This window comes from Haliotis cracherodii, unplaced genomic scaffold (assembly GCF_022045235.1).
Source record: "Haliotis cracherodii isolate W230 unplaced genomic scaffold, xgHalCrac1.p SCAF_10, whole genome shotgun sequence".
Classification (NCBI taxonomy): Eukaryota; Metazoa; Mollusca; class Gastropoda; order Lepetellida; family Haliotidae; genus Haliotis; species Haliotis cracherodii.
In genome coordinates, this window is record NW_027266265.1 from 33275235 (window position 1) to 33290397 (window position 15163).

At 40.2% G+C, this 15163-nt stretch overlaps 1 protein-coding gene across 2 annotated transcripts; it reads right to left on the bottom strand.

The window, feature by feature from the left end:
* Positions 1-1451: 1451 nt before the first annotated feature.
* On the bottom strand, positions 1452-14944 carry LOC139454321 (phosphoenolpyruvate carboxykinase, cytosolic [GTP]-like). Of its 2 annotated transcripts, none has more exons than XM_071235950.1 (10): positions 14825-14944; positions 8576-8836; positions 7923-8107; positions 6744-6947; positions 5672-5859; positions 4773-4986; positions 4169-4373; positions 3939-4042; positions 3639-3734; positions 1452-3075 (listed from the first exon to the last, which is right to left on the bottom strand). In XM_071235950.1, exons 1-10 carry the CDS (start codon positions 14866-14868, stop codon positions 2621-2623), a joined length of 1956 nt encoding a protein of 651 aa, XP_071092051.1. In that variant the 5' UTR covers positions 14869-14944; the 3' UTR covers positions 1452-2620. The 2 variants fall into 2 exon arrangements, with proteins under 2 accessions (XP_071092051.1, XP_071092052.1); XM_071235951.1 differs by lacking the exon at positions 14825-14944 and adding an exon at positions 13598-13676.
* Between the last annotated feature and the right edge of the window lie 219 nt (positions 14945-15163).

Here is a 15163-nt window from a genome sequence, read left to right on the forward strand (position 1 = left end):
TCGATCCATGCAACTGGAATACGATGACATGCCTCAACCAAGTCAGCGAGCCTGACCACTCGATCCCGTTAGTCGCCTCTTTCAAGCATAGTCGTCTTTTACAGCAAGCATGGGTTGCTGAAGACCTATGGCACTGCTGTGTAAAAGATGCTTGCTTGATCGTTCAAAGTCAGTATATTTGATCAAAGTCTTTTTGTTGAAATTTGCTGTCCATCTGAAACGGGATGGAAATAACCAGATTCACAGTCTTTTCGGTCGGGAACACAAATGAATTTGAATTGGGAATTTTAGAATGCTCAGCTGAGGAGATCCCAATACAGGCAATTTGGACTTAATCAGTGTTTGTTTCCTCTGAGGCAGAGAGGGAGATGCTGGAAAATCTGTGCTCAGGGGATGTCAGAAGAAGCAAAAAACTTCAGTACTTCTTTGCATTCAGCTTTTCTACAATGGGAGAGTGATTATGGTTCTAAGTAATTTTAATCAATATTCCAGATGCAACACAAATGGAACATCAGCAACTGGCTCCACACCATCTTCAGAGTTAACTTACAAGAGAGTGGAAACTGGACTTTTGTAGTCAGTTAACTCCCTTGCCTCGGGAAGATGTCTCCACACATTGTACCCATGTGAGGAATCACATCGTCAGCTTCACAAGGCAAAGCTTAAACATGGCTCCCCCACTGCCAGGTCATCAATATGTTGGCAAAAGTCAATGATGCATAACATCATTACATAGAATACCAGACATACAAAATATTTTTCATCTTTAATATGCTATTCACCATGTTTTTTTCCATCGACCTTCACAAAATAGTTGTTTTACATAGAAGTCTTTCTTAATATTGCAAATTAAAAAGTCTTTCTTCGTTTTCAAATACATATTTCCATGAAACTTATTTTTAAACTTGTGTTCAGGAAAGTAACCCTAAATATTATTAATCTTGCCTTCTGTTTATTTGTCCAACATGTCCAATGACCAAAAACCTGTTTGATTCTGGGTTAGAATTGGTACGCAGCAACCAATGTCCTATAGGGGGACTTAATCATTTTTTTCAGATTTGACTGATTAGAGGCCTTCAATATTGCTGCAGGGGGCACAGGTGGCCCAGTCTTCTAAGGCGCCGCGATTCACTGTGCACAGTTGTGTCCCTTAGGCACGCCAGAAACCTATGATTCTGAGTTTGAATCCCGGTTTTCGAGGTTTGACAGCACCATACCCGTGCTCATGGGTTTCACCGAAGTGGTAAACATCTGAGACTTGCATCACTTCGGGCTTTCCTTCCACATTAAGCTGACACTGCGATATAACTAGAATACTGTTAAAAGCCTTGTTAAACCCAACTCATCCACACCCCTCAATATTGCTGCAGGGTTGAGGAATAACATGAGTCTGGCTTTTTATTCATGTGAGCTAAAAGGTGTCAACATATAAAAGAAAACGAGAACACATATTAAAACAACCCATCAGTTTATTGTCATTGCATTGTGGTCATAGATCCACATTCTCCCAGTTAAATATTGTCAACATGTTATAAAAAATACACCTATATGAAGTAGAACACATTTTTGCATACCGACACATGTTAAAAGAATGAACACATACACTCACAGATTCACAGCCATCGTCTATGTTCAGAGATTATCACACAATTCTAGTTTAATATTGATAAAACACATTTCATTCAATCAAATGAATAAGACACCTGAAACGTGAGTTTGTACAGAGTTGAGTCTGACAAAATGAATGCCATTTTGATAAATGATATTGCAATTTCCTGGATAATTAATGTATGGTTTGTATAGTATCACAGGCACCGTCAGCAGCAAGGCACATGAACCGTTTCCCAAGACCACAACAGAGATGTTATATTTACTAGGAAGAATAACCTCATTTTCTAAGTTTCGCAAGTGTTGCCAAAGGAGCAGACAAGGAGACATTTAACCATTACTGACTCAGAGCCGAAACTATTCTTACAGTAAAATATACGGCTGTGGCCTTACAGTTTTCAGGTCAGAACCACTGGAGCTTATCTGAATGTTGATGAGATTAAGCACATATAGTTTGTAACTTGATATGGAATGTATTTGTATTTAATTGACCAGAGCAGTGACATAATTAGATGTATCTAAATGTTAAAGAAACATTGGATAAAACATACAGGGCACTAAAATAAGTTTTAAAAAATTAAAAATTTATGCACTGGTACAATAGATGTCTACATAGTAGACATTGTGCATAGAGCCTTAAATCTGCATCAATTATATTGAATATCATGACACACCATGATATACAAATGCATTAAGAAGAGACATATTTATACCAACTACAAATATGACGACTACCATGCCTCAATAATCTATTCTATTCCTACCAAGTTTAACATATTGCAACATCCTCACCTAAATGTACAATGTACTTCCTCAACGATACAATGTATTTCTCTTATGATACAGTATCTTCAAATGACTGTCTCAATGTTGCACCCATACTGGTACTGTCAAGCTTTGAGCAATGGGTGATCAGCTACTAAAGATGCTCACTGATAGTGGAGTGATGCAGTCTCATGTTCGTGAAATGGTCACTGCGGGTCCAGCAGGTTGGGTGATGAGGATGAATATATCACAGCTGAGAAACTCGCTTCTCAAGGGCTTTCAATTCCTCCATGATTGCAGGAGGCAGGTCATCGTTCACCTGCTCGTCAAAATACTTGTAGATGGACTTTACCTCGTCCTGCCAAAAATCGGCAGGCAGTCGGAACAATTCCTGGAGATCTACTGGCTCCTCGAGACCACTGAGGTTTAAAGAGTTCAATTTGGGGATGTAGCCAATGGCGGATTCATTTGCAATGTTCTCTCCGTCCACACGACGGAAGATCCATTCTAACACACGAGCGTTTTCGCCAAATCCTGGCCACAGAAAGTGTCCTTTGTCGTCCTTGCGGAACCAGTTAACATGGAAGATCTTGGGAAGCTTCTCCTGGCGTTGCTGGAAACTCAACCAGTGCTTCAGATAATCCCCAAAGTTGTACCCGAAGAATGGACGCATGGCAAAGGGATCGTGCATGATTTGTTTGGCTGCAAGAAAAAATAGACAAATAAGAGGATTTCTTAAATAGTTTGATTTATTTTCACTTTACAATAAAACTGTAGAGAGAATAAATAACTACCATAAAAAGCTTGTGTTTGAAACTGAGTGAGTCAGGTGTAATGATGTTTTGAACAGTATTCCAGTTATACCACAGCGTGTCAGCTTGATGTGGGAAAAGTGAGAGTATGATTTTACGCCGCTTTTAGCAATACTCCAGCAATATCACGCCAAGGGGACTCCAGTAATGGGCTTCACACATTGTACCCATGTCGGAATCAAACCCGAGTCTTCAGCATGACGAGCAAACGCCTTAACAACGAGGCTACCCGACCGCCCGCGATGTGGGAAGAATCTTTTAGAGATGCAGGTATGAGTTTCGCATGTACCATGACTAGGGGTTGTCGCTAACAAACCTGGCAATATAATCCGGGTAAATCTGGGATTTGAACACATGATCAGAGATCTCCCTCCTGCCTACTGGACTCGAGCTAATTGTGATATCTGAGACATCTGCCCTCCCAGGTAATGCGACACCATATACACTACTTACAGCTATGTTCTGCTGCAGCTGTAGACTCGGATCTCATAGCGGCACCAAGGAAGACGCCATGCTGCCAGTTGAAGGACTCGTACACAAGCGGAACTCCTGCGGACAAGTTGGCAAGTGAAAGTTTATCGCTGACAAGTGACTAACTGCTCGTAAAACAAGTAGAGCATCAAATGGTTGGTCTCTTTCAATTCATATTCAGCAAACATTTTGACCCCTATAAAATTATTGTACAACAAGAATAGCATTTTGACGTACTCATCACAGGAGTTTACATAATCTGACAACCACAAAGGTTCTTACCTTCTGGTCTTCTGCCCCCAAAGATGATGGCCTCGATGGGCACGCCCTCGGGGCTCTCCCATGCAGGGTCCATTATGGGGCACTGTGAGGCTGGGGCACAAAACCTGCAACATGCAAAACATACAGGTTACTGAACAAGGTCACAGTTCAGAGACTGCACAGAAAACTGCGTTCCAGCAATATGACGGCAGCCTGTCAAAAATCGAGTCTGGACAAGGTAACATCCTGACCTGGAGTTAGGGTGAGCTGCCGGCTTGCCGCTCTCCTTCTTCCAGTCTCGGTCTCCCAACCACGACTCCACCTTGACGTCATTGGTCATCTCCTTCTCCAAGCCCTCCCAGAAGAACCCTCCATCACTCGTCTCCGCAACATTTGTGAATACTGTGTTGCTCTTGACCGTCTTCATGGCATTTGGATTTGTTTTCATTGAGGTACCTGATGAAGCAAAAAGAGATAATAATAATACACAGCTACACAACTAAGAACATGCATTTCAAAATAACAAAGGAAAGTCTCTTACAGCAACCCATGCTTGCTGTAAGAGGCAACTAATGGGATTGGGTGGTCAGGCTCGCTGACTTGGTTGATGCATGTCATTGTATCCCAATTGCATAGATCGATGTTCATGATGTCAATCACTGGATTGTCTGATCCAGACTCTTATTAACAGACCGCCGTCATATAGCTGGAATATTGCTGAGAGCAGCGTTTAACAACAAACAAAAGAGATGTAGATGTACAGGTACTACATAATTGAAATCTTAAGTTATCTCCCATTGAAAATTAAAATGACAATCAAACACTATTTATCTAGAGAAAGACGAAGACACTAACCAGGGGCCACTCCGAAGAATCCAGCTTCGGGGTTAATGGCTCTGAGCTTGCCGTTGTTGTCGAACTTCATCCACGCGATGTCATCACCCACACAGGTGACCTTGTACCCTGGCAGCGAAGGGGTCATCATGGCAAGGTTGGTCTTGCCGCACGCACTTGGGAACGCAGCGGCCATGTACTTCTTCTCCCCCTTGTTGTTCTCGATGCCCAGGATCTGACGAAACAAACCGTTGCAATCAGATAAGTAAATACACTGAAGGAAATAAACATGATGACCTGGAATGGTGGGGTGGGTGAGTGAGTGAGTGAGTGAGTGAGTGAGTGAGGGAGCGAGTTGGGTTTAACGTTGTTTGAACAGTATTCCAGTTATATCACGGTGTGTCAGCTTAATGTGGGAGGAAAGCTCAAAGTGATGCAAGTCAGACGTTAACCACTTCTGTGAAGCTGTGAAACCCACGAGCACGGGTATGGTGCTGACAAACCTAGAAACATAATCTGGGCAAACGGTTATTTGAATCCACAATCATAGGTTTCTGGTGTGCCCAAGGGACGCAACTCTGCACAGACGACTGGCCCACCCGTGTCCCCCAGGTCAACCAATGAGCATGGGTATGGTGTTGATAAACCACAATCAGTATTTGAATTCACGATCATAAGGATCAAATCAGATCAAAAATACAATGTGTACCATTTTCCGAACTATTTAGGTAGGTGGGGGTGTCATGAACAAATGACACTGTTTTAGTTTATCAAATACTTTTTCCATAAATTTGATTTGTCAGGGTGGGGTTCATGAAGAAATCAGCGGGGAAAGAGGTGTAGGTGTATGTGTGAGTGTGAGTGTGTGTGTGCATGTGCGTCAACCAGTCTCTAATCCAAGGACAACAATGGACTCCTACCAGCATGTGTTCTGCTAGCCAGCCCTCTCTCTTGGCCAGAATGGAGCCTAGACGTAGAGCAAAGCATTTCTTGCCGAGGAGAGAGTTTCCGCCATACCCACTGCCAAAGGACGCGATTTCGTTCCTCTCTGGGATGTGAGCCACCAAGGTCAACTTGGGGTCACACGGCCAGTTGTTACGGAGAGGACCTGCAACAGTGAGTTTAGGGATGAATAATATTCCATTTCATTGCACAGTGACAGATAAAAGAACTTGTTAAAAAGTTACATTGAGTTTGGCCTTGAAAACAGAAAGGGCTGAAGTATTTAACACATATTAAAGTCACAAGTATCTTTGCTGTTGACTTATTTGTAAACTTGTTGACTCGTACGCAAATCCAGTCAGCAAGAGTCCAGTTTTATAACAACAACCCATTTATAATCAAATTTGGGCCAAGCTCACTAGTGGTTAATAGCACAAGCAACAATCCACATCATTGCGGTGCAATGGATACACAATCAGACATGTAACGTTTCATATGTCACATAACCACAGCCCGTAAACAGTCAAGTTTTGGCAAAGCAACTTATGGATGATAGCAAGAGCAACAATACATCATGTTTGGGGAAAGTGACGATTTTACACGTAATACTGTAACCAACCAATCTTCATTATGTTTGTTTGTTGTTTAACGCCGCACACACCAATATTGCAGCTATATGACGGCAGTCTGTAAATAATTGAGTCTGGACCAGACCATCCAATGATTGACATCATGAGCATCAATCCATACAATTGGGATACAATGACATGCATCAACCAAGTCTGCGAGCCTGACAACCCTATCACATTATTCTCCTCTTTCGGCAAGCAAAGTCACCTCTTAGGGCAAACACAGATTGCTGAAGATTTATTCTAACTCGTATCTTCACATGTCCAATCTCCACTAGTCAACACATATACCATGTATGGTGGGGGCCTATTCTCCAGAAATTGAGACAAGAATGTCAGTAAATCCTTCTTTACTGGAACTAATGTTTATTAACGTTTCAGATAATATTTCTATCATCAAGCAGTTCAATCATCCACTTACTTGTCAAGGGCAGAGGTCTTCCGACGGAGTGCAGACACTTGACAAAGTTTTCATCGTTCAGGGCATTCAGCACACGTGACCCCATACGTGTCATGATTCTCATGCTGGCCACCACGTAGGCTGAGTCCGTCAGCTGCACGCCGATCTTGGACATGGGCGATCCAATAGGGCCCATGCTAAACGGAATCACATACATGGTGCGCCCTGAAGACCACAACAGTAACATATTAGTCAATTGTCTCACAATATTACATATATAATGACTGGCACTTTCTAATGTATACCTAACAAAAAAGTTAGATCATAAATATTTTGGGGATACTTTTATGAAATTGTGTTCTTTGCCTTCAGTTAAAAAAAATCCCCCCCCCCCCCCCCAAAAAAAAAAAAATTATTTTTTTTAACTGATTTACTACTCAAAACAGTTAAGAACACCTGTATATAACAAATAAATTACTACACCTTGATAGCAAGGCAAAAATAATTTCATTTGCTCTGTAGGCTCTGCTCTAACAATTTTTTATAACTTTCTGCACTATTCATGTAGCAAGTTTGTCAAACAATATTGATAAATATGTGTGTGCATGAAGCTTGAGAAGAGGTTAAAGTTGTGATAGAGGATACACAAGATTATGTTCAGTTTCATTTGTACAAATGTACAAAGGAAAATTTCCAAATCAAGGCGGTAAAGAAATGAAGGTTGAATTATATTTCTGAAAGCCGACATCTGATTGGCTCAAGAACCCATGCACCTTTCATTTAGAATACGTGGTATGTTCAGTGTTCACCTGAAACAATCTTCTAATGGGGATTGTCATGCAGAAATGTATTGGATCAGAGTAAAGTGAGCGATTTGAGTTTCACGCCATTTTTAACAGTATTCCAGTTATATCATGGCATGTCAGCTTAATGTGGGAGGAAAGCCCGAGGTGAGGCGGGTCTTACATGTTCACCACTTTGGTGAAACCTCGAACACGGGTATGGTGCTGACAAACCTAGAAACATAATCAGGGCAAACCAGGATTTGAACCCACGATCACAGGTTCCTGGCATGCCTAAGTTACGCAACTCCGCACAGCGAATCGTGGTGCCTTGGACAACTGGGCAACCTGTGACACTGGTTAAGAATCAGTCACCTAATGCCGAGACACATTTTGGCATGTTCCACCATCAACCCACCTTTCATGCAGTTAGGGAATCTCATGCTGAGTTCATTGTCCATGTCCACTGGCGACATCCAGTTGCCCAGCTGGCTCTTGGCACCAAACTTGGGACTTGGCACCGTATCCCGCTGTTCATCTGTCGATATGTAGGTCAACTTCTCAACTCTAGCAACATCTGCAGGATCCGTCCTGGCCAACCAACTGCAACATGATTGTCAAGTTTGTTACTAGGCAACACACTTCATGTGTGTGAGTGAGGCAGGTATACCACAGCACGTCAGCAGACAGGGATGAAAATCTAATAATTGTAAAAAATCAAAATAATCATGAGATTTAAATAAAGAGACCAATCAAGGGGTTTTTAAAGTGGCAGGGGGAGGTGATGGGGTCAGAGGATGTTGATGCATCAATGTACCAAAAATAAGGATCTTCCCCTCATGGATGTGATATTTTGGGATGACCCTCCATATGTCCTTTGACATTTTTTCATGACCCTCCCCGAAATAAATAAATGCAAAAGCACTTTGTATTTTTTTTAAAATGACAATTTTTAATGAGCCCTTATTTGACCTCCCCCAAGAAACTGCTATATTTGGGTGACCCTCCCGATTTCCTCGGAAACCCCCACATGATTCCCTCCAACCTGGAGCCAATCACTGTGTCACCTACCAGTTATCATATTTTGGTAGACTTTTCAGGATGCCATCTTTCTGCAGCATGTACGTGAGAAGCTCGTTCTCCCGATCGGAGCCATCACAGATGTGCAGGGTATCAGGCTGACAGACACGGGCATTCTCCTCCACATAGCTGCGGACTCGGTTGGGGAGGCGCTCCAGATCGCCATATATGACCTGGAAGTTCCGTCGGGGGACATGAAACACAGCTCTGCTCTTGATGGAAGGCGATTGCCTCAAAACACAGGAACTGAATCTGTTGGGGGAGAGAGAGAGAGTGTCATTATTCATGTTAGTGATAGCTTAAGGACAAACAGGCCGTTATGGAAATAAATTGTTCAAGCGGCAAATATTCTGAAGTCTGTATTTTCAACAAGATTGTTTTACCAGCTTTTCAGCCTGACTTATGTCACTGGCCTGAAGCCCGAGTCTAGTAAGACATTGTTTGGTCTTATGCCAAGAGGCAGTTTTGGGGTAGTAGACTTTTCTAACAGAGACTGCATTTTTACAGAATGGAGGTATTGCCAGTGCCTATCCTTCATGGGTCTGTGTAGTGGAATATACAAACCAATGAAGTATTGACAATGATGCAAGGCACATGAGGAATCAACGTCATAGCGAACACCCAACCGACCTTCTGACCCAACTGATTATTTTACAGGCTTTTGTCATATAACTGGAATATTGCTGAGTGCGGCGCTAAACAACAAACATGGAATTTTCAATGGATGTTGGAAAATGCCCAGTCTGTGAAATGGGAAGCCATCAATACCTGTCAGACAAGTGTCACTCACAGGTCTATTTCAGTACATGCTGATGAATGTTGCCATGACAACCTTCATGCAACAGTTAATTGAGTCTAGCATATTTGCCTTCTCCCTCATCACAACAGCTCTGTGGAGCATGGACAGTTCGAATGGTTATGTTGGTAATAGAAGATGAGAATGACTGATAAGATATATAATTTTATCATATAATGGGTAGGTTTCTCGGCAGGATAAAGCCAACGGATAAAAACGATATCCGTTGGGGTCATATGCGGATAGACATGCAAATATCAAAGGTCAAGTAGGACTACTTTCACTGTTTATAAACAAACATGGCGTCGCCCACGTCATTCGGCGATCGAGTCAGAATTAACCATCATGAATCAGGATAATCTACAGGGATAATTGCTATCATTATCAAACGAACAGTCTAATATACTGAAAATCAGTGTCTAACCGTGACGTAGCTAAGGCATTTTATAAGTTTTGGCAACTTTCGAGATATAAATTTCAAAACAATTTTGCGAGGGCACGAGGCCTAGCCAAGCGGGATCAGTAGCCATATCTGTGCTTGTAGACCTCTGTGGCTTGAAACCTTCTCCACAAATCAAAATGGTTGGGATTCGGCCGAAATATGTTTTATCTGTTACCTTGTTTCGATTTGTCGCTGTGTGTACATCTGACTACACTTCTTAACGTTATGAAAGGACAGACCGACTGTCAACAACGTATGACCGTGGTCGTGACGTCTCATAGACTAGGGTTAGAGTAGCTTCCCTTTGACAAAGGGCAGTTACTCTAGCGGACAGCCCGATGGATTGCCACGAAAGGCAATTAAAAACAACTGTTGTTTTGCGTATAAGTTGCTTCGCCACTGTATATGAAACAGATTTCAGTTGGAACTATATTGGCTACTGTCACAGTCCTACTGACACATCACTTACCCTGTGACGTAATAATTATTGCGCGCATTCCAAGAAAACTCGCAATGTTTCGGTAATGTTTGTGAGAGAGGGAAAGCGATTTTAAAGCACAGAATTAAAGAATGACATTATATGATAAAGAGGTTATCACGCTTGTGTGTTTGGGGATGGTAAATATCCTGCATTAGGAATAAACATTGTATTTAGCGAGCCTTGGCGAGCTAAATACATAGTGTTTATTCCTAATACAGGATATTTACCATCCCCAAACACACAAGCGTGATAACCTCTATATCCTTTTGTCTGACATGTTCCAAAGCAAATTACATATAGTTTTATAAGTGGACAGATATTACAAAAAAATAAGTTGAAAAACCACCCTATGTTTTTCATAAGACTATTCAATCTGTCACGGCCATGACAACTATGGTCATATGAAAGAAACAGGTGTTCCTTAACTTCTTTCGAGTAGCATATGATGTGAGCATTACTAAGTACAAACCTAATTCATTAAAACTATACCCAGCACTGACCATGCAATACACTGTAAGTATGAGAACTTAAGCAGGTTTTATTACATCAACTGGGTACTGCCTCAACATTGTATCGCGCTATCTCACGACTTGATACCACTTGATCCACTTTGAGAATCAGCTGATTTCTCAGATCTAGGTCACCAGTAAGGAAAAATACCTGACTGGACTTTGATCGAAATAACAATGTTGAACATGTCCTTTCAACTTTCCATTACTTCTTGTTTTAAATTTGAGGCCATAATATCAGATGCAGTAGGAGAGGGTTGAATAATAGCTGGTAATAAAGAAGTGAGTGATTGCAAGTAACAGTTTTATTTACTGAAAATATTTTAAATGTTAAATTTTGAAACTATATACAAGCAAGGGTTGAAAAAATTCAATAAAGACAGCATTAACTTTTTTCAGATGAGCCTTGCAAAATTTAAGGTAAGACTATTTTAAAACAATAAACTTCTACAAACATGGTGTGGATATTTTAAATAATAATCAGGGTTTCAACCTGTATACGAATATTGATGAAATTTTCAGATATAACCCATACTTCGGAGTATTAACCAACATCCTTTGTCCCCAAGGTGATAGTGTGACACATGTGAGCTTCCACAGCGTGTTGCATCCATGATAACTGCTCTATAAACAAGTTATATGTGGAATAGTTAATTTATACTTTCAATTTGCTAGCCAGCTGGTCTGGGAAGGCCCTCGAATTACTGACTTGGATGGAATATCTCTTGGAACCTGAGCAGCAGGGGAAAATTTAATCACGAGAATCAAACGTCCTTGTCAAACCAACAAACATGCAGATGCTCTACCACAAGACCATGGAGGCAGCCTTATACTATAGCAGAAAATTTTAAAGGTCTATGACTTTCCTTGATATCTGACACAGTTGAGTCTGGTTCATAGCAGTGAGCTACTAGTCAAAAGCCCATGTCTCTAGTAAAAGTCTGTTTGGTCTAGTAAGATCACCTGATACTACAGGAGTGTGAGTTGGGTTTAATGCCACCTTTAACATGTCAGCTTAATGTGGGAGGAAAGCCCCAAGTGATACATGTCTCAGAAGCTAACGACACTACAGCGAAGCCCAGGAGCATGGGTATGGAGCTGACAAACCTAGAAACAAACAGGGATTTGAACCCGCAATCATAGGTTCCTGATGTGTCCAAGGGATGCAACTCTGCACAGCAAATGATGGGGCCACCAATGCCCATTTACCAAAATTACAACTGAAAGCTATGCCAAGCGCCATCTCAAGGGTTGTAGACTAATTTTTTTGGTCAAAGACTGACATTTTTCAGTATTGAAAATAGTTCAGTGAAACAGTGGGAAGAATAAAGATTATCAAAATTTGAATCAACGAAACCTTATAACAAGTCATTAAAAAAAACCATCTGTTTCACAATTTTGGAAAAACCCAGGATTTTCCCAAAGCATGTATTCCCAACAGATTGTATAACTGGACTCACTGAATAGAGCAGCTGTAACACTCAGACAAATAGATAAGGCACAGGTGACCAAGTTTTTTTTGACTAGGTGAACATCTGAGGCGTATTTCTCCATTCTGCTGTGCAGAATCTTAGTCAGATGAATTTACCAAGATATAGAAAAGTTGGCAAAAGTAAATCAAAATTGCTCTTTTGATAAAGAAAAATAATATATCTGAATATGCACCTTATATTTCACGAACTATTGTTGGATGGGTAATCTAATCTGACCATGCTGACAGAAACCTTTGAATATTTAAATTTATTTATTATGGCATGTTGACCAAGAGATTCTGTAAGAGAAAAATTGGCCAGTGTAACTGTAAGGATTAAATAAAATAAAATCTTTTGAAGTAAGTATATTTATCAATTAGTAAATGTTAGATTATCTTGTATTTTACAAAAATGCAACTGTTCTCTCCTTGGCATACATTTGGGTTCAACATGTTCAAATATTTCCGCTAAAAGTGTCCCCTCTTCAACATGTTGGAGTTCTGTAATGGAGCTAGGTGGGTCCTGTTTGCATAAAGTATTGCTTAGCCTCACGTTTGTTTAAACACCCTCCGGAGTCCCGCCGGAATAGTTGTCAGCTCCGCATTCAATCAGTGTGGGGCTTGTTGAGAGATGCTGTTATCACTTGTCGCACAGTTCACTCACTTTGACATTTCACATTTTATTTCTCCACAATATCATATCATACACCCATATATTTCTCTTCACCAGGAGGAAAGTTTACAATACTTAACATTTTACCATTTAATCCTGTCCTGATGGAATTTTATAAATAAGATGACACTTAAATAATATGCTTTTTTAAGTAAAACCATTTTTGAAAAAATATATATATGAGTAATAATGATAATACGTTAATAAATAAATTCAGTTTATTTATGTAGATCTAAATATTATTAGTGCAATGAAAACAAATTAAATGCATATAAAACTACTGAAGCTCAACATTTTATGCAATGGAGGAGGATCTAATAGTATGACAAGCGTATTCATGTTCGCAAATTTTAGATATTACAGATTCAGAGGCAGCACGTTGACCTCCAGTTGAGCATGCCCTGTCAAGCAAGGTATGAACCCAAGTCTGCAGAAGACAGTCGGCCGACCACTGCTTATAAATCGATTGACAAACACGTGGCTCAAAGGGTTTCACTCGATTAATTTTCCAGTTCAACATTTCTTTCCCACGAAAGGAAGACAAATTCAAATATAGTCGAAAAACAGTTTGGAGATAATTGATTAGATAACAGTATAGCAAATTTAAAAAGCAACTGAAAAAATAAAGTATTTTTTGTCACCTGATGAACTTGAATAGACCAACCATTATGACGACCGTGCTGACCCATCGACAGTTCAGTGACAACTGTTAATTTTAGTAACCGCGTAAGGATATGACATGTGAAATCTTGCCGCTAAACTAGGTTATCGCAATACTGATAATAAACCACAACGAACTACTTCCGCTTGCTACTATGCATTGTATTGTTAGTCTTTATTTAAAATGTATTTTTTACACATATGATTTCCATGAAGTCATATAATTATGCACTATATGTTAAAGCTAAGTGATATATGTGCGTTGCGAGGCAATATGGGGGTGTGTCTGAATACTAGATTTTCATTGGTCGAACAAATCCACACGCACCGACTCACGTCTCGTAGTCAGCTGATCGTGTAAACAAAGAGAAACGGGCAATCTCCCACGCTCAGCTATTAACATGTCGTTGGAGTTTAGGGCGGTTTTGAGAACAAAATGGTTACAAATGAGCAGTCACGTTGCTGATCATGATGTAACAATCCCGTTGAAAGATTATTTGTACCATTTTGGGGAGGATGACGAAATCGCTGGCTGAGGTAATTCCTAATATTCAACCAGGAAACGGAGAACAATTATACGTTAAAATTAATTTCCACACAATACAAACACCACATTGACGTCGCCATTTTATCATTAACCATTATGAAACAGATGTACACATGATATGAATATTCATTTGTCTACCTGTTCATGGTATGTGCTAATATACATCGTTATTCATGACACGAATTCTAGAATATATCAAATTTCCACTGCATTATCACTGTTGGTTTGAATGTATTTGTTCCTGGGAACATGCCGAAATGCCCACTAAACGTTAGAACAGTAATGAAATGTCAAGTTGCATGAGTCCATCTTCCAAAATTATTATGAAGATACCCATGCATGTCAATTATCATATATTTATCAATTATGGCGAGAAACTGGCACGATGCGTCGAAATGAAAAAGCACCCACATTAATAACACTCTTCATTCACTAAACTAAAACATATGAAATCTTATGTTATACTCAAAAAAGACAAAAAGTAAAATTCTGGTAGTATTCAATTTACAAAACGAAAGAGAAGCAGATCACGAAGCTACATTTAAAATGGGTAATCAAAGAGCCTATCTTCAGTTGATAAAATCAAAATGATATGTTATACATATATAAGACATATTTAACATATACGCATCAAAGTGATATACTTATACAATGTACTTACTGCTCTGTCTCCGACATCGATTCCATTGTATCTGTCTCAGGCATATTGCGGATCTAGCTTCAAACTCAGTGTTCATAGATGCTTGTTGTCTATCGAGATTCATGCAGATTCTGGGGCAGCTATTCGCTCCGCGGTTCCTTTATACGCTCGGCTGATGCGCGTCATCGATATGCACATGTTGACGAGACCAGAATAACATCTATTTTTAGACAATCGGTCAAGCAACGCTTCTGGAAGTAAAGCTGGCTGTACTTTGACCTCGGAGGAACTCATATAAGTGACGTATATTTACACGATACAAGGTGTGTGTTTTTCAAGGATAAGTAAGTACATTGTCAC